Source organism: Hevea brasiliensis, chromosome 9 (assembly GCF_030052815.1).
Source record: "Hevea brasiliensis isolate MT/VB/25A 57/8 chromosome 9, ASM3005281v1, whole genome shotgun sequence".
In the NCBI taxonomy this organism is placed as follows: Eukaryota; Viridiplantae; Streptophyta; class Magnoliopsida; order Malpighiales; family Euphorbiaceae; genus Hevea; species Hevea brasiliensis.
The window spans coordinates 97,477,443-97,497,914 of NC_079501.1; the positions used below are offsets into that span (position 1 = coordinate 97,477,443).

Below are 20,472 nucleotides of genomic sequence, written 5' to 3' on the forward strand. Positions count from 1 at the left end.
CTAGTATCATTTTATTATGAAAATAGATTAAATATTTAAGTTAAAAAAATCTATTTTTTCATTAAAATTTATTTCTATTTATTTTTCCCTATAAGGTCAAAAATGTTAATTTATAATTGTTGTAATAATTATAAATTATTATTTCAAAAAATAATTAATTTTAAAATATCTCTATACATAGTTAAACTTCTAAAATCTAAATATGATTTTTTTCAGTGACATTTTAGCTTTTTAATATAATATCATTGACTCTTAATTGCATCGATTTAACAATACTTTCAATAATCACACGATAAAATTTATTTATTTAGAGTTCAACTTTAAATCTAAAGGAGATACACACATAATTTATAAATAAAATAATATTATAAATAACTATATTGAATAAAAAAAATTATTCAACTATAAAATTATATGATAAATAATTATTCAACTATAAATTTATATCATATTATTCAATGTAGTCTTTTTAATATATTTTTATTTATTCAATATAGGTATAATTGTAAAAAATATAATAATTTTATCTCTTGATTTTTATTTTCAGCGAAATATAAAAAATACACAAATAACTTCATTTATTTTCTTTTTTATAAAAAAAAATATTTTTTATTTTTCATAAAAATTTTACTTTCTTATAATTTTGCTCGCTTTATCTTCCTTAACTTCTCTTCTTATAAAACAAGCTTCCTCAGTTCTCATGTAATGCATATACTTAATTTGAATACGAATTAAACTAAATTTCTAATTGTTTTTTTTTTTGTTTGTATTTCTAAAATGCTAATCTAATTTCTACCTTTTTCTTAATAATAAAAAGTTTAATCGATTAAAATAAATTTTAATAAATAACCAAATATAGTTGAGTTTGATTATTTGATTTAACTAAATTATTTGATATAATTTATATATTATTTGATATTAATTTTTTAATTATTAACAAAATAAAAATATGACTAAAAGCTATTAATAAAAATATAATTTTAATTATATATTAATAATATAAATAGTTACAAATTTAATTTTATTAATAAAAATAATTACATACAATGTATTGTTAATTGTTAATAAAATTATAATTAATAATATTAATTAAAACTATTTTTTATATAATTAATTAAAAAATCCTATGGAAAAATTAGAAAAACCCAAAATTTATAAGAATCAATCTTTAGCTTTTTTTTAGTGTAAATATTCATTCGTCGGAATTCATTTAATGTATTTGCCCATTAGAATTTATTTAATATACTTTACCAATAGGAAAAATTACAAATTTGCATTTATCATTAAAATTTATTTAATATATTTTACTAGAAGGTGCATTAAAACTGGTGCATGCCCATTCGACCGATTCACCTTTATCAAATAACCGAATTTGATCGGACCGGATTCTTTCACGCCCCGGTCTACTTCACGCTAGGGGAAGAAGAGGTCTGAATCCAGCAGATGAGCTTCTGTTTCTCTCTCTCTTTCTCGCTCTCGTTCGCTCGCTCACAAGCAGAATCCAATTGAGCCCGAAAATTTACACCATCAACAGACGCAAGATCTTTTTCTATCAATTGGCATTCTTAATTTTCCTTTGCAATGGACAAAGCCAGCGCATTGGAGTACATCAATCAGATGTTCCCTACTGGTCTGTTGTTGCCTTCAATTTTCATTTTTCATACCATTTTTTTGTTGTTAGTTGTATTGAGTTTGAAGATTCCTTATTTGCATCCAATTTGTTAAACACTGAATTATTAGAAGATAGCACTCCCGGGAGATCTGAAGCTTGTAAGGTAGAAGTAGTTGGAAACTGGTGATTTTTAGTCAAGATTTGAAAGAGGGAAGAAAAAACAGAATTGATGTTAGGGACAGCAACTACAGCAGAAGATGGCAACACCTAAATACACACGTAGATCAGCAGCTGTAAAAAAACACACTATAACCTTCTTTGGGTAGGCTATTAAATGAAAAAAGCGTCAACATCAATAGATTGTAAAATTGTACCACTTAGTGTCTCACTGACTCGTATGCAGGACTCTAAGGTCTCTAGTTCAATTCCCAATTGGAGTCAAATGAACCCAAAGAAAAAGATTACATAATTGTTTCTGGATTTGTTAACAATTCAATTGCTTTGGGATTGGATTTTTTCCTTATGTCACAGCTATTATTGGAAGTGGAATAGGAAAGGCAAAAGTTGTAGATTCTAGAAGGGATTATGCAAAAGTGAGTTTGAGTTATAATTTTTATGGAGACGTGTAGTTAGTAATTTGGTGCAAATATCAAATGTATTATTGTAGACAATTTTGAGATTTTTGGTGAGTTGAAGTAGATTTATTTTATAACTAACTAGAATTTTGCTAGTAATTTACATGTCCATTTTGATGTTTATGATCATATTGACACTATGAAGTATGGTTGATGTCCAGAGGCATCTTTATCTGGCGTTGAGCCACTTATGCAAAAGATACATAGTGAGATACGCCATGTTGATGCTGGAATACTAGCTGCTGTTCGCCAACAGGTTATGATCTTTTTGTCATGATATGCGTGTAGAAATTAAATAATTTTATAATTTCAACCCAAGCAAAATTTGGATGTATTTATATGTTACACTGTCTTGTTTTGCATTATCACTTGTCTCTCCTAGTACACACACACACACACACACACACACTCTCTCTCTCTCTCTCTTTCTTTCGTTAGAAAAATATAACTTTTATTAAGAAAGAAAGACAGGAGATTGCATTGTGGAGGATCAGCTATTATCTTTTCTTCTTATGAAACCTAACACAACTATAATCAAATGCATAAAGAAAAGACTAAAAGCGTAATACGCTGATATGCTCCAATCAAGCTGAACAACACGTGAAGAAACCCACCACAACCCAACACACCACCCCCCCCCCCCCCACCCCCCCACACACACACACACACACACACAGAGACACAGAGATCATTGACAATTATAACTATATTTATTGCCATTAAGAGCTTTAACCATTAATCATTCTCTAAAAGACCTCTTTAGCTGTCAGTCCCAAACTCCTAATGATATTAAAAAGCTGCCCCTGAGAAAAGTGGTTTTCTATCAATCAGGAAGTTGTTTAAATTAAGGCAGTAGAAATATGCTTGTGTCTTGTCCAATCATGACATTTGCACACATACCAATACATAGTTTTATTTAAGTCTTTGATGGCTGCTATTGTGCTTCAGAGCAATTCCAGAACCAAGGCCAAGGAAGATCTTGCTGCCGCTACTCATGCTGTAGAGGTGAGCAAGTATAACGCAAGCTGTTTTTATGTAATCATCCAAGTTGGTCTCAGGGATACTCTGCATATCTTAGGCTTTGATTTTTTATTTTGCTTGACTTGCATGGTTGATCATACTGCTTTTGCCCATGACAGTTATGCTTCTCAAGGCCTATTCTTTAGTTAATTTATTTTCTTTTCTTGGAAAACAGGAACTCATGTACAAGATACGAGAAATAAAAACCAAAGCTGAGCAGAGTGAGACAATGGTTCAGGAAATATGCCGTGACATTAAGAAGTTGGACTTTGCAAAGAAGCATATAACAACTACTATTACTGCTCTTCATCGTCTGACCATGTTGGGTTAGTTGTCTTCTTTTTGTGTTTGCATTTGCTGATGTCTTAAGACCTTATTTTTTCCTTGCTATTCAAAAGTTCTTTTTATTTATTTATTTATTTCTATAACTCATTATGACAAGCATGTAATCAAGATTCTAGATAGAGGTATTCTGATATGAATTCTTGTAAGTTCAGAATATATTGAATTTTAAGCTTCTTTCGGGTAATCCTGTTTCTGCAAAACTTGTTTGCAGAATTGTTTAATAAACATGAGTGGTGGATTTGTGGGTTACTTGGGAAACTGACACTACTCTGAACCCATGATGTCTTTAGGTTGGAGATCCCATTTCAAACCTTACTTTGATTTCAAGCATCCTTTGATTATTGAAAAGATTTCCGTTTATCAACTTTTTTATGCACTCCAACATTAGAAGATGCATTATATATTTTTTTCGTCCCAGAAAGAATCCAGTTCCCAATGTTGTAAAGCTTCAACAAACTTGGGATGCCAATTATACGGTTATTCTGACCATGAAAAATAAGTATGCTACAGTCTCTCTATATTTGGTAATGTTGATTAAACTAGGAAGAGCATACGGGAATAGTCCTTAACTACATCAATTGTCTTTCCAAAACTGTATCCACCTGCTGTTTTTCCAGAGTGAAAACAATTTAATGCATAAACCTTTGCAGTCCCAGGCTCCCAGCCTTATTGCCTTGTATAAATCCATTCCATGCAGCCTGTTTGCTCTAACTGAATACCCATCATCTTGCACCGCACCGTCCTTCAGTTACCCATCTCAAAAAATCTCTGACGTGCAGATCCCCATGAGTGCTCAACTACTTATCTAAAAGAGCCTGAGTCCCATTTGGTGAAGGAAAACTCGTTATTGTATTTATCTCCCAAAAATTTCTCCAAGCTGATTGGAATGAAGAACAGTAACCTGAGACAAATAAGAAAGCTAGAAAGTCCACTTTTGGTAAAAGTCAATCATCCACCCTTGAGCACATATTATTTCTTCCATCCTGGACATCTTTTCTCAAAACTGAAAATATAAGCCCAAACAACAATGACTTTGAAAGGAGAATCTAAGGGCAGTTGGCTGTAAGTAGCGAACATCCAATGAACTGACCTTACATCAAAATTGAATTATGTGACTATTGCCTCACTTTGGCTAACTGGAGCAATCTCTTCTCTAGTTTAATTTTCAAGCCTGACACGGCTTCAAAACAAAGTAAATGCACCTTAGAAATCACAATTGATTACTTTAATTATATATTCGAATTCCTCTGACCAGATTTCTTAAATAAATTTATTTGATGAACATACCAATTGTTGATCTTCTTCCTTATCTGTCAGGTTTAATTGCTTTTCTTTAATCTTTGTGGTCATTAGCGTTCATCTATAAGGCCGTTACTTTGGCATTCTAAGTTTCTAGCTGTTAAGATCCCACATTAGTTTGGGAGAGGAAGAATGTACCCCTTATATGGCCTTGGGCACTCCTCCCCCCTTGAGCTAGTTTTTGGGGATGAGTTAGGCTCGGCCCATTTTCTTAAGATGGTATCAGAGCCTCCTTAACTAATGTTTGGGCCTCTTATAAGTATTTCACGCTCTAGGTATTCAGTCCCGGGCGTGGGGGGGCGTGTTAAGATTTCACATTAGTTTGGGAGAGGGTAATATGCTCCTTATATGGTCTTGGGCACTCCTCCCCTCTTGAGCTAGCTTTTGGGGTAAGTTAGGCCGGGCTCATTTTCTTAAGACTAACATTATTTTCTGTGATTTGTTTATCAAAATGTCATTGAATATTGTTTGAATTGTACTCAATCCACCCTTATTGTATTCGTTATTGTGACAATCCTGCCTTGGAATCTGAAACACATAAAGTTTTATTTTTTTATTTTAAATGTATATTTTGGTTTGTAAATTTCTACATGCCTTTCTGTGCTATGGCAGTGTCTGCTGTTGAGCAACTTCAGATAATGGCTTCTAAACGACAGTATAAAGAGGCAGCTGCTCAGCTAGAGGTGCATTATTTGTTATTGGATCTTTTCTTTTTTTTTTTTTAAATGATTAGTGTGCAATATATTTTATATCCTTTGGATATCATTTTCAATGATTTGTGGTTTGGTTATACCTTTTCTTTTGTATTAGAAGCAAAATGTAATCTGTGGTTTTGCTGTCCCTTTTTGTTTTATATTTCTGTTGGCCACTGGTATGAGTTATGTTAGGGCTTTTGTAAATGATAAATTGCTTCTTTTTTAAAACTTCATTATTACTGGATCTGAATTTGTGAATTTTTAGAACCATGTGTAATGTAAAGGTGTTCTAGATGTGTCAAAAGGGTTGTTTATTTCTCTATCAGTAATGATTTTTCTCAACTTTCAATCTGAGCTTTGCATGTGATATTTAAGAGACTAGAGGCTTGGGGGCCTTCTCATTGTATGGATTTTTTAATTGACTCTGTCAAGTTGAATTGCTTTGATATGGACTGGGATTTATTCAAAATCCTACTTTAGGACTTAAATGGCATTGCAGTCCTTACCCATTGAAAATTCCATTATATTTATATCATTAGTGTGTTTATCTTGTTTTCATTTTCTACTTTATAGGTAGAGTGCTTTCTTCTTTGTTAATGATAAATTATCCAAAGAACTGAAGCAAATATTAATATCTTCCTAAAATATGGGTTCTTTTATTAGATTCTGTTTTAATTTTTTTCTCAATGAAGGTGTTTGTAGAACTATGTTATAATTATGCTATTCATTTTGTTTAATAATGATGTTTCATGATATATTCCAGGCAGTGAACCAATTATGTAGTCATTTTGAGGCCTATAGGGATATACCAAAAATTACAGAACTCAGAGAGAAGTTTAAAAATATCAAACAAATACTCAAGTCACATGTGTTTTCAGATTTCTCAAGGTACGTACTTATGTAATAATCATATTGTTTTTGTGGAGAGCAATAAGATTATTTTTAGTGTTTGTTCTTAGTAAAGGTTATTTTATTTTTAATGATTATGATTACATGTACTTTCTGCTGTCTCAATTCTTTCTGCTAGAATATGTATACTTGTGTCACCAGTTCTTGAGATTTTATGGATGCTGGATAAAAATGCCATATTTTTTTTGTAGCTTTGTCGGTATATATTACTGTCTGTTTGGTAGCTTAGAAATAATTCCTTAACCTTAACTGATATGTTGATTTTTGATGTCATTGGTAACTAGAATGTTATTGCTTTTGTCATCCTAGTTCTGTAAATCATTCAAATTGCTGGGTTTTGTGACAAATTGAGTAATCAAAGGTGATTAAAGTTTGAATTTTAAAAAAGATTTTCACCTATTCAAGAGTCGTGTAGTTTTTGGACCTTATGTTACCAGTGGTATGATTGTCATCCAGAATATTCACATTTTTATCATTTGAATTTCTTAAGGATGATGAATAGACTAATTTATGACAAATTGATTGCTGGAAACCTAATAGAAATGTTCAATGTGAAAGATATTTGTTCAACTTTTATTCATCAAATAAATACAGTACTTGTGTAGTCACAATGCTGAAAATTTTAATTTTGTTTGCCTCCAACTTTATAACCATCCAGTTTTACTGGAGCTCAATGTCATGGGCAAAGGCTGCCTCTTATGTTTTGTAACTTAATATCTCAAGCAAAACATGCAGTGCCAAAAGCTTGTTGATGACAAACTTACTTCTCTGATTCAAATTCTTCTTGAAGCGTTATTTCTTTTATCTTTCTTCCAGTTATTGAAGCCATTCTAAGGGGACCTTAATTTTATGTGACCTCTATTATGAGTATCTGAGTTTTATTCTTACATGTGGCTGTATAAATATGAAAAATATTATATCTATATGCAGGACTTGTGGCTTCTAATATTAATGAACCTATTGCTAAATGATTTTGATATGAATAAATAATAACTAATCGATTTTAAATACTAAAGGTAAACAGCTGATGCCAAAAAATGTTTTGATTTAAGTTGAAGTTGTCTATCATTTCTTTATCATATCAACATTTGATAAGAAGATCATTCAATTAATAATCAAATTTTACTACATGCACATGTATGTATGTGGTTCTTATGCTTTGAAGACCAAGAGTATATATGAAATTTACAAAACCCCCTTTTTTTTTATGTGTTGTGTGTGTTTTTGAGATTTTTCACTTGTAACTCATCTGTGTTCTACACATTTGTTTATTAAGTTTGACTGGAGTTTTCTAGAAAAAAAAGGGTATTAGAAAGAAGGTAAGAGAGAGTCTTAAGTAAATCTGATTTTGCGGGGAGAGCATGTGGGTATTTCAAGCTGCTAATAAATTGTCATGATCCAACGTATCTGATAGCTTGTTTGGAGGAATGTATAAATAATACTTCAAAGATATTTAGTTTAAGCTGCTTACTCTTTTGGACATTCCAGCTGTGTGTGTGCGTGTGTGTGTTTTAACCTTTTTTTTTTTTAATTTATCCCTCAAATTTTATCTCAGCTTAGGTACTGGGAAAGAGACAGAAGAAACTAATTTACTGCAGCACTTATCTGAGGCATGCTTGGTTGTTGATGCTTTGGAGCCATCTGTGAGGGAAGAGTTGGTAAATAATTTTTGCAGCAGGGAGCTTACTTCATATGAACAAATCTTTGAAGGAGCTGGTTTGTCATACTTGCTTCATTTAATTTATTTATATGTATGCATCTTTGTTATGTTATTGCACAAGTTTTCTTTTTTAAATTTTGGAATTTCTGTGTAACAGAGCTAGCTAAGCTTGACAAAACTGAACGAAGATATGCATGGATCAAGCGTCGAATAAGAACAAATGAGGAGATATGGAGGATTTTTCCTTCCTCGTGGCACGTTCCTTATCGGCTTTGTATTCAGTTCTGTAAGAAGACAAGGTAGGTTGTGTATTTCTTTTGAAATCTAGGAACTACATGGATGATTGAATAATTTGAACAGTGTGATTAAGGTTAAATTTTTTATTTTAGAAAATAGAGAAATGAAAAGCAATGAAGAACCGTGTTGAATGCCTATTGATTGGGTCATGACAAGTTACTGAAGTTAAAGTCTGTACTTATCTTATGCTGTGCTATTCGTTTAATTAGTGAGTCATACTTGTGTTTTAGCTTTGACCAGTTACAGAATTTGGAAATAAGATATTTTGGAGTTGATGATATTGAGGTTTTAACCCCCTAAGTTTGCATAGGGAAGTTAACAGAAATCAATTTAGACTCTCTTTGATGCAAAGTGCTTATAATATTTTTGGCATGTGTTTTTTAAGTCAAATGTAATTGTTCCGTATTCATTTAGTTTGGGAGACTTTTGGATTTATTCCTTATGTTCATCATATCCTGGTTGTGCACCAACTTAAATACATCCAATAGACTTGTACATGTTAGATTCATCTTATCCAGGTTGTGTACCAACTTAAATATATTCAGTAGGCTTATACATGTTACCGTAATGTTAAAGTTGAAAATATTATATATATTCTCTGTTATAAAGATTAAAAGAAAAAAATAAGGCCAAAAAGGTGTAGGCCATCGGGTTAGCATCTGAGAAATTAATTTTGGAAGGACCATGAATAGCATAATTTCTATAGGAGGATATGGTACATGCTGCAAAAGGTTTCACATGGTCTGTTTTTTCAGGAAACAACTAGAGGGAATACTTGATAATGTCAAAGAGAAGCCGGACGTTGGAACTTTGTTGTTGGTAAAGACTTTGGGAGAACCTTTATTATGAGTTTTAGTATTTAATATTTTAATCACTCTATTCCTTCCTTTCTACTTGAGCAGTGAAACTTGCAGTAAATTGTACACAACCTATGTTTGCATGTCTAATATGTTGAAGCTTCATCTAAGGGGAATATCTGTTTGACCATTCTGCTGATCTTGGAATTTAGATTAAGTGCAATTCAAATCATATCTTTGAATCACCTTAACTTGTGCACTCTTGGCTGTCTGCGATTTGTTTTTCGTGGGTCCTAAATTATTGGATTCTGTTGGTCCAACCATCAAAAAGTTTAATTTCTCTCCAACTCATCATTTGTACTTTTTTGTTTTTCATTGCGCATGAAAAGATGAAACATGACATGCTAATCTAAAGATCAAGGATCCTTTATGGAAATCATTGGATGACAATGGATCAATTCTTTTAATTAATTTCACTATTAACTTTTGCAAACTGACTTACACCTGGACAATTGATTTACTCGTGTCAAGTAAGACAATCTATGGCATACATGCGTGTGTGAATTATATTGCATTATATGAGCCCCATGGAACATTGTCAACATTGTATCCGAGTTGCCAATTGCATAATTGCTCTAGATTTTGTGCTAAACATTATTTTGTTCTGCATATTGCATATTTCTATTATGGGATTCCCTCGAAGGAGTGTGCCTAGCACTCCTCTTGGGTTTTTGGATTTTTCTTTTTTGAGTAATTGCTATTTATTACTTGTCTGACTAAGCTTCAACCTAGTAAAATTGGAGTAGCCATGAGAATCCTTTGTGCTATGAAATATCCTCTACTTTTTCTTTGGTGATGTTAATCATATGTGACTGTTCAGTGTTCAGTATGATTAGTCTTCCTGTCTCAAGAATTCTTTGATTTCTGGATACCAGTTTGACATCTGCTAATGCTATTTTTTGTTTCTACAATTGTGTCCAGGCACTACAACGAACTTTAGAATTTGAGGATGAATTAGCTGAAAAATTTGGAGGCGGCTCTAGTAGTAGAGAGATTGGGAATGAGATAGAAGAAATTGGCAAGGACAGTAATAGTCAAAGTGTATCAGATATTCGAAAAAAGTATGAAAGAAAGCTTGCTGCTAATCAAGGAGAGCCTGAAGTATGTATATTAGTCTTCCTGATAGAATGATAAAAATTTTCTTAATTGATATATGATTTGAGTCAAAATTACCACTTCTGGTTTTGTGCTTGCAGGAGAAGGATGAAAATAAAGATTTATCAGTACCAGGAGCTGGGGTAGATTTTTCCTCTTTTTATATTTTTATTTCATATCAGTTACTGATGGTATTTATTATATAATATATCATTTAGTTGCTTGATGTGTATGTTTTCTGGACATCTGTCCTGTGTTGTGCTTGTTTTTGGGCATTAATTGATTTTCCAATCTTCCAATCAATTGTAAATTGGGGTTGATCATAATTTCCCTGTCCTTGTTGATGTAGGACAGCTAAGAACGAAGAACAAAACAAGGACCAATCCTTGAAAAACAGAACTAATTCTCAGTAATTTTATTTAATCTCAATAATAATCATAATTCAAAGCTACTGAATAATAGAAAATTAGCTCTATTTATAGAGCTTATAAACTCTAATCAAATTAAGAATAGAAATCCTAATTCAACTCTAATTAGGAATACTAAATAAGATAAATTAAGAAATAATAGATCTAATAATAATAAAATTCCTAGACAATAAAAACTCTGTAAATTTCTTAATTCTATAATAATTAAAATTCCTAAATAAAATTCTAAGTTTCCTGTTCTGCATTATTTTCCCCTGGTTGGAAAAAACTCGATCTCGAGTCTTGAAGTGCGAGAGAATAAGAATCTGCATTAGGAGAACAATCAACTCTTCGTTCTTGTATGCTAGTAACAAGCTTGAAATCAAGCACTTCATGCTTTCCTTTGCATCTCTAAAAGGATCTGGACAAATAAAATCAAGCTTATTAATAGTTGAAAAGCTCTTCAAATCATTAGTAATTTGATTTTCTTCAATCTCCATTAAAGTTTTCATGGCTTGAATAGCCTAATTAGTTTCTTGCTTTAGAATAGGCTCTTCAATAGGTGTATGTTCAATACTCAAATTTTCAGATTCTTCAATTTTAGAATCGTCAAGTTGTTCTTTCTCAATTTCATCTTCAACCTCAAGTTGCTTTTCCAATTCAAGCTTCTCTTGTTGTTCTTCTTGTGTTGCCTTGCTTTTTGAAGACTTTTTGCATTTATATTTTCAGTACTTTTTATTGTATCCAACTGTTCTCTCAATTGAAACAATTGTACTTCTTTCCATGCTTCAAAACGTTGAACTTCTTTATCCTTAACTTGTTGATGAGTCTATCGACCATGATACTCATTCTTACTTTCTTCAAGTGCTCTCTCCCTATTTTGTAAGATTATTTGTATATCTTGATACCCATCAAATAAACTGTAAGGAACATAATTAGGACTACCAAATAAATCTATCAAATAAGATATTTCATTAAGTTGTTCATAATAGTTATCGATTTCAGCTTGTATTCTTTGAATTGTATACCATAATTCATCTGATTGTACCATAGAATCAGTAATTTCATTATGTAGTCCTTCATTGTCGGTCCACCACATGGTATTCAAATTAAAGAAGCATACCTCATTCAAGAAAACTCCCAACTTTTCCTTTTAGTTGTGACACGATTTGCTGTTGGAGAGTGATGTGAGAGGCAAAGGGAAGGGAGCAACAGAGAATGGAATTCAGTGCAACACAACTTAGAGTAAGTTGCGTGAGATCTACTTCAAGTTGTGGCGGGTTCAGGAGTTGGATCTGACCCGACCTGAAAGGAATTGGCGCTGACGGTACTTCCGACAACAGGGATGGGTAGATCGGCTGTCGGAGAAGGGCTTGGGAGTCAGATGGCAGGAAAATCTGTTTTTGGCTTTTGGATTTTTTTTTTTTTTAATAAACAGTAAACTAGGCGGTATATGTTTTGAAGGTTGAATGAAAATTTTGAAAGAGGTTAGAACACAGGTTGAAAGGTTTTTGAAAGTTTGTGGAATCTGTGAAAATTTGGATTGAATTTAGGCTCTGATACCAAAATTGATGTAAAACAGCCAAGAACAAAGAACAAAATAACGACTAATCCTTGAAAAAGAGAACTAATTCTCAGTAATTTTATTTAATCTCAATAATAATCATAATCCAAAGCTATTGAATAATAGAAAATTAGCTCTATTTATAGAGCTTACAACCCTAATCAAATTAGCAATAGAAATCTTAATTCAACTCTAATTAAGAATACTAAATAAGATAAATTAAGAAATAATAGACCTAATAATGATAAAATTCTTAAACAATAAAAACTCTTTAAATTTCTTAATTCTATAATAATTAAAATTTTTAAATAAAATTCTAAGCTTCCCATTCTGCATTACTTGTTGCATTGCTTTTTAGGACTTTGTGGATTAACCTTTTATTAAGCTCCAACAGAATGACAGAATGATTCTTTATGCGTGGACGCATCATGCTGTTCTGAAGAATATATATATATATATATATATTTTACTAGAGGGTTCTTATGGCCTTTTTATTGGATTTTGATTTTTAGTGATGGTTTCATCTTGTTTCAGGCTTCTTGTTTATAGACCTAATATCAGTTGTTGGTAATTATTTGAGCTCACTGGTTTTGCAGTTCAACTTCCGCGGAATTATTTCATCTTGCTTTGAGCCTCACTTGACAATTTATGTTGAGTTGGAACAGAAAACTCTGATGGAGAATCTCGACAAACTTGTTCAGGTAGTATGTGTCTCTAAATCCTCAACATTTGCATTTATTTTTATGCTAATTGTCCCATAAACTGTAATTTCTTTTCAACAGGAGGAAACATGGGATATTGAGGAGGGCAGTCAGAATAATGTTTTATCCAGTAGCATGCAGGTGAGAAACTGGATGTGCATCTTATTCTGCATCATCACCATTGTTATTAGGTTCTCGGAGGAAGGGTCCCATGGAGGCCCCCCACCTGGCTTGAGAGGAAATAGTTATCTTGGCGCTTAAACCAGCACTATTGCACATGTCACATGTCTGCTTGAGATTTAAGCAAAGCTTGGTTCTTTATATCATAATTGTTGCGGTATGTTCATTGGAATGATAATGTCCTTTCTTGTGGTGTTAGTTGTTTCTTATAATCAAGCGGAGCTTAAAGAGGTGCAGTGCCCTGACAAAGAACCAGACATTATTTAATTTGTTTAAGGTACCTTTTTCTAAAATATATTTAAATCTTTGTTTTTGGTTGGACTTCCTGCAGCATTTCCTCATATCTTGATATTTTATGAGGCTTACCTGAATAACCTGAATTCTTTTCAACATAATGCATGGTAGTGCATTGCTACAGTGATTAGTGTTGGATGAGGGAAATAAATGTCAGGCACATAAGTTAAGGATAGAAATTCATTTTTAATTTTTAGACTCTGGACTATTGGAAGAATCTTTTCTAACATAGAAAAAGGACATTACCCAGTAAAGAATGGTCCCTTTAAAGTTTTATTTGTACTAGCAATAGCAGCAGGAGTAGGAGTAGCAATATTGTTATTGTAGTTGTTATTTTTGCCTGTAGGCACTATATTGACAGGTGATTTCAAATAAATGACGAAATAAATGACAACGTAATGTGATGTGCTCAATGGATCGTCAAGTTGATTATCTGACTACAGTGCTACAGGTATATGAACCAAGCTCAGAGTCTTACCATATGCTCTATTCTATTATTAGGTATTTGAAAGAATTCTCAAAGCATATGTTGCGAAGCTTAAAGCAAGACTACCAAAGGGTGGTGTGGGTATTGTTGCTGCTGCTACAGGCATGGATGGACAAATAAAGGTATCAGCATGGCTATTTCTTCTGTCTAAAGAACTAAAGTTGCCTCTAAGCTGACTATAATTCAATATGTGCTAATTATATGGCAATTTTGGGCAGATGTCTGACAGAGATGAAAGGGTGATTTGCTATATTATCAATTCAGCTGAATACTGCCGAAAAACGGTCAGTTGGATTCTCTATATATGAAATTTTCTGTAATTAATACTTGCTTGATTTGTGTGTATGTTAGGCTATTTCCTTGTCAAGTGGTTAGCAGTAATTTTAAATAAGTCAGATTTGTGTCCCATATTTGAATTTCTTAAGGAACTTTGGTCTCTAGGATTCCTTGTCTATAGTGTTGTGCCTATTTGCAGCTGAATTGATCAGCATCTTATGGAGAATGACAGAAGATATGTTTTAACTCCAAAGCACCCTTTTTGTTACATTTAAAATAAGTGTGATCCTTATCCTTGGATAACTGGCAATTTGATTTTGTGTTTAGTCTTGCTTTTTATATATATGTGGATAAATTTTTTTACATTATTTATTACACAATGTTTTATTAGCACTATATGAGGCTGTGGGAGGTGAAACATTATAATTTAGTTAGCCATACACTTTTTGATAAACATCATTGCTAATGGTAATACACTTACATGACGTATTTGCAAACTTGGTTCAATTTTCTGACAGTCAGGTGAACTGGCAGAAAGTGTATCCAAAATAATTGATCCTCAATTAGCAGCAGGGGTGGATATGTCAGCTGTTGAGGTACAATCATTTTTATTCAGTAGATTAATGTCAAAAAAATTCTTCTATTCTTCTGTTTATATATCTTTGAGAGTCATGCAATTTTGCAGGAGGAGTTTTCAGGCCTTATTACAGAAGCATTAATGACCCTAGTGCATGGCCTGGAGACTAAATTTGATTCTGAAATGGTAACGATGACACGTGTTCCATGGGGTACACTTGAAAGTGTTGGTGACCAATCAGAGTAAGATATATCTTTGTTAACAATCTAGTCATGGATACTAGGGTCTGATGTAAATACCATAAAGTAACCATAATCATCTTCTTGCAGGTATGTTAACGGCATAAATATGATACTTACAAGCAGCATTCCTGTACTCGGAAGTCTTTTATCTCCAGTTCATTTCCAGTACTTTTTGGACAAGGTGATTACAAAGATGATCTTAGCCCATGGGGGTTGAGTAGGGCTAATCGTTTGCTTCCAGATGTAGATCTTGGACCTAAAAAGTTGCTGAACTAACATTCAATTTCTTTTCTTTATCAATGCAATCATTTTTTTTTAATAACCAATGTAAATATCTAATTGCCCATCATTATTTGAGCCATGGCACCATTTACATACTTTCTTTGCTTGCATTAAAATTTGGAATTCTGAGCCAAACTGGTTCAAATGCTTTAATAGCATATACCTTATTGTGCCTTTCTTTTTTTTTCTTACCTTGTGCAGCTGGCATCCTCTCTTGGTCCACGATTTTATGCCAACATTTTCAAATGCAAGCACATATCAGAAACTGGAGCCCAACAAGTAGGAAATGCCATTTTTTTCTTTTGTTCTTTCTTAAATAATTGTGTTTGGTTAAAGAAAAATCAACTGGTAAGTCAAATGAATGGCATCTAAGGTGTGTTTAAATGACATTTACTAAGGTACAGATTATTAAAACACTACTTTGAATTAAAATTGCTAAATCATGTATGAAAGTGTAAATTGATCCTTTTTCGCATGATTTCTTTCATGAGGCTTTCCTTGTGTTGATTTAAGTCTCATGCACAAAGAAAATTATCGTTTGTACTTCAAAATATTAAAATCCTGTTTTTTTTTTTTGTGCATCTATATTAGAAATTTGTAAGCATGCAACCCATGTGAAAATTCCGTGATACTGGTTATTCTGAAGCTGCTAGCCTGCAATTTGTTCATTTGGTTGGCTATTTCCTTTTCTATCACTCAACTCAACTCCAAAAAAAAAAAAATTTTATGTTTGATTTTTTTTTTGCTTTTTTTTTCATTTTATAAATGTATAATGCTGTAATCTTCTAATACTACACTCTGAACACTCTCCACTTTACTCCTTTCTTTTTTTTTTTTTTTTTTTTTTTTCTGCTCTCTCTAGCCTAATGTGCTCTACTCCTCTCTCTGAGAGCCTCGTATGTACAACCTCCAATGACCCACCTCTCTCCTTCTCTCTCCAACTCACACATCTTCCACCTCTTCCCTCCTTTCATACTTTTTTCACTTACTCTATCTAGTAGACTTTATCCACTCATCACCACACATCCTCATCTCTCTCTCTCTCTCTCTCTCTTCTACTCTTCTCTTTTGCATCAGCACTACTACCATCAACACCATATAGCATATGCATCGGCCGGGTAAAATTTTTCTTTTAATTTTTATTTTATTTTTTAATTTATTGGGAATCACTCATCACTCTCCGGCAACCTCACATCTCCCATCTAATCCCATCCTCCCTCCTCATCCTCTCCTCATCCTCCCCATCCCCTGAAGTGAGCCCTATGATTTAAGAAGATTTACTTTGGGCTACCCCCCCCTTCAAACCTAACTCCTTCCCTGGCCTTCCCTATCACCTTTTTGAACTTGCAATGCATGTAATGCTTTCTTCTCTTAACTTAAAACTTTGAACTCTAGACTACTACTTCTCTAAGTTCTTCCTTCCCTTCCTTCTCTCGTGTCTCATCTATCATCAGAACAATATCATCATCCACAATCAAGGAATGCTCTCTCTTTATCTGTATTGTAAGTGTTTTCATCTAAAAAAAAAAAAAAAGTAAAGTGGGGGCTGATCCTTGGTAATTGAAAAAAATCCGGAAAGATCGGAAATCTCCTCTCCCCTCCCCGCCAAATAATAGTAGTGCTTCCTTCCATACATATCTTTCAATACTTGTATATACCTAATAGATACCCTCTTTTGTTCTAACGCATTCCATAAGACCTCTCTTGGAACACTATCATAAGCCTTCTCCTTTTCTATCACTGATAAAAAAAAAAAAAAAATTGTTGAAAATTTTTAACTGTTTAGCACTACATTATTTTGTAATGTCTAAGTATCATTTCATGACATGGTTACGGCTTTGCTGATGTACTTGAAGTATCAAAATTGCTATAATAATATTTACATCTAAAACTTTGAGATGCAATTAGGTGTAGAAAACTTTTTTTGTTTTAGTTGAGTTTGAAAATGACCTTAAACAATTCACAATTTTACATTGATGAAAGCAAGCAAATAATTATTATAAATTTGAATATAAGAGCTCTATATATTTGCATTCTCCTTGGAACTGTTGTTTGTGGTTGTTTCGTGTAGCTTGGAGATAACAAATGGCTTAATGTTATTGCAGATGCTTTTAGATACTCAAGCTGTAAAGACGATTCTTCTAGAGATTCCTTCCCTCGGTCGGCAGGTGAGTCGATGCTTGCAAATACCTATTCAAGTGATCAAATATCGTGGAATAATATTTACTTTCTTTCTCATTCTCAGTCAAAAATAACTCTCTTACACTTGAATAGTGTTTGAAATGAAGCTGATTTTTGGAACTTGTTCCTTGGATCAGCGAAGCTTTTATTTGTGCCCCACACCTGGTCTCATAGTAGTTAGTGAAATGCCTGCCATATATGGAATTATATGCAAGTGTGATTTATGGATTACTGTAACAGCCGAAGCCCATATGGCCTGCTTAAGTCAAGAGAAGCGAGCTCAAGGTAGCTTAACTGTTGGATTTGGCCCATATAAACTTACCTGCCACTGATATGGTAATGGTATACAAAGCTGGTGTGTTACAGTAGCCAGTATTGATGACTTTGGGCACATGTTATATTTTCTTGGAGAGGCAAGAAAAGCCAATTAATGCTTGTCCGGCAACAAAGTATTTCAAGAACAAGTTTCAGTTATTATATTATTATTTCCTATATGAAATCTGATCTCCTTTTGATTTCTTTATCATTACCCAAAGTAATCTTTTTAACAATTTTATTTTATTTTACTGAAAACTGAAACAGACATCAGGTGCTGCTAGCTATTCAAAGTTTGTAAGCCGGGAAATGAGTAAAGCTGAAGCACTTTTGAAGGTCTTGATTATGTTATTTTTAGGCTTCAATTTGTCTTGCTTAGTACAGGTTACCTTTTCTGAGGCAGCATCATTTTGTTTCTACAGGTTATACTCTCCCCCATAGATTCTGTGGCAGATACATATAGGGCATTGCTACCAGAGGGAACACCAATGGAGTTTCAGCGTATTCTGGAGCTTAAGGTTATTGCTTTTCTCCTTTTCTTTCTGTTGGTTTAAGATTTCTTTTCTAACAAGTCAGTTTCTGCTAATTTTGCATTTAGAACAAGCAAAACAACTAAAACACTCTGATTTTTTAAGACTAACTCTTACAGAATATTCAACTGCTTGCCGTCGTTCGCAGAACTAACAATGAAAATAAATTGCCTGTTCCAATGCAAAAATAATTTTTGAATACTATTTCATAAAAAAAAAAAAAGTTGCTAGTACTTTTTATTTTCTAACAAGTCACCTTTTTTTCTAAATGCAAAATAAGGTTAAATAATTACTAAATCACTCTTGTGCTATAAATAAAATTAAAAGTAGACGACTTAAATAAGATTGCAATACATCACCACCAGCCCATTCCAGCAAAGCTATAAAATACCCAAATACTTGGGAATCTTAAAGTTACAAAATACCAGACGGGCAATAAGCATATGTATAGCCTATAAAAGAACAAGAAAGTAAGCCTTGTTTAAAATATAGACCATGATTCTATAAACTTTTTGTTCCAAATTTTACAACTTGCACCAAATGGTTTTTGTGCTTGATTCTTGGCTTTACCAACTCTCCCTATCATTTGTTTCAATTAAGCATGAATTTTTGTCACCCTTCATCATCTTTATCATAGATACGTTGGCCATGTTCAGCTACTTTTTGTACATGCTTGATGCTCCATGTGGTTTGGAATTAGGTTTGCTAAGCATTGAATTCAATTTTTCTGCTTTAGTAGTTTAGGTTGGCGTATAGATGAACTGATTACCTTTATGCTTTTGTTTGTTTTGAGGGAAGTGAATGGAAAAGAGAAGAAAAGAATTTCCTTTCATTTCCATTGCACAATTAAGGAATCAAACAAAGGCCTAGTAAAGTGTCTTTAAAAGAAATTTAATTGAATACTTTCTGTGAAATCACATTCTTATGGAAGTGTCATCAGGCGCAGAATGAGTTCATCCCAATGTATGTGTTGACTGTTTTTTCATCTTTACCTACATTGAACCTACAATGAAATTGTATGATGACCTAGTCTTCAGCATCACTTTTTATGCAACTGAAATAATAATAATAGTGGAGATATCGAGTGCAATTGCATTACTCCTAAGGAAAATGTATTCATTAGACTGATTGAGAAACCTATTTAAATGTGTTAACCTGTTCCACATTGGTATGAATATTCAATAACAATCAAATAGGTTCAAATGCTAATGCTTGTGAAGATCAATTTTAGGTTTCTGAAACATTTATGAGTTGAACTTTTGACACAAACATATATATTTTACACATGTTTCTGCGCTTTTAACTGTTGCGACTTGATCACTTGCTCAGGGTCTTAAAAAGGCAGATCAGCAGAGTATACTGGATGACTTCAACAAACATGGGCCAGCAATTACACAGCCTTCGATTGCACCATCAGTTGTACCTGCTGCTCCAGCTCCTGCAATTACAAATCAGACGGTTGGATTTATTGCTTCCCGAGAAGATGTGCTTACCAGAGCAGCTGCACTTGGACGAGGTGCTGCAACGACTGGGTTCAAGAGGTTCCTTGCTCTAACAGAAGCTGCTAAGGACAGGAAGGATGGACCTTTTAGAAAACTCTTCAATGCTTGAGATGTGCATATTAATGTAATCTTATGTGCTGGTTCTTTATTCATTTGAAAGCAGATGGGTTTCTTCTTGACTTTATATTACAATGTCAATAACCAGGAAAAAAATTTTGTACAACAATTCCAAAATATAAAATAATTCAATGATCAAATAGTTGCCCTTTAGGCTACTTTTACAACTGCTTGCCCCCCATAGTTCCCTTGGGATTTTTTTTTTGGTTGGTAATTTTTCATTTTTAATTGCACTAAACAACTTAAAAAAGCTAGTATTTTGTTAAAATGTAAACATGAATTCTTAAATTTTTCATTTTTTTTTAATCAGCTATCGTTAATTTTATATGTTTATTTTATTTATAATTAGTTGATTAATGTTTACGATAGTTAAAAATTAATATTTTCTTAATG

The 20,472-nt window shown here is 32.8% G+C and overlaps 1 protein-coding gene across 1 annotated transcript; it reads left to right on the forward strand.

Annotated features, from left to right (window-relative positions):
* The first annotated feature begins 1,357 nt into the window (after nucleotides 1–1,357).
* On the forward strand, nucleotides 1,358–20,246 carry LOC110639345 (vacuolar protein sorting-associated protein 53 A). The gene is made up of 24 exons (XM_021790248.2): nucleotides 1,358–1,630; nucleotides 2,409–2,503; nucleotides 3,196–3,252; nucleotides 3,443–3,593; nucleotides 5,524–5,594; nucleotides 6,370–6,494; nucleotides 8,071–8,231; nucleotides 8,333–8,474; nucleotides 9,228–9,291; nucleotides 10,251–10,430; nucleotides 10,526–10,567; nucleotides 12,992–13,096; nucleotides 13,178–13,237; nucleotides 13,476–13,553; nucleotides 14,072–14,179; nucleotides 14,276–14,341; nucleotides 14,852–14,929; nucleotides 15,019–15,152; nucleotides 15,240–15,333; nucleotides 15,636–15,713; nucleotides 17,540–17,602; nucleotides 18,198–18,266; nucleotides 18,353–18,448; nucleotides 19,790–20,246. The coding sequence occupies exons 1-24, from the start codon at nucleotides 1,582–1,584 to the stop codon at nucleotides 20,069–20,071; spliced, it is 2,448 nt and encodes an 815-aa protein (XP_021645940.2). The 5' UTR covers nucleotides 1,358–1,581; the 3' UTR covers nucleotides 20,072–20,246.
* Nucleotides 20,247–20,472: the final 226 nt, after the last annotated feature.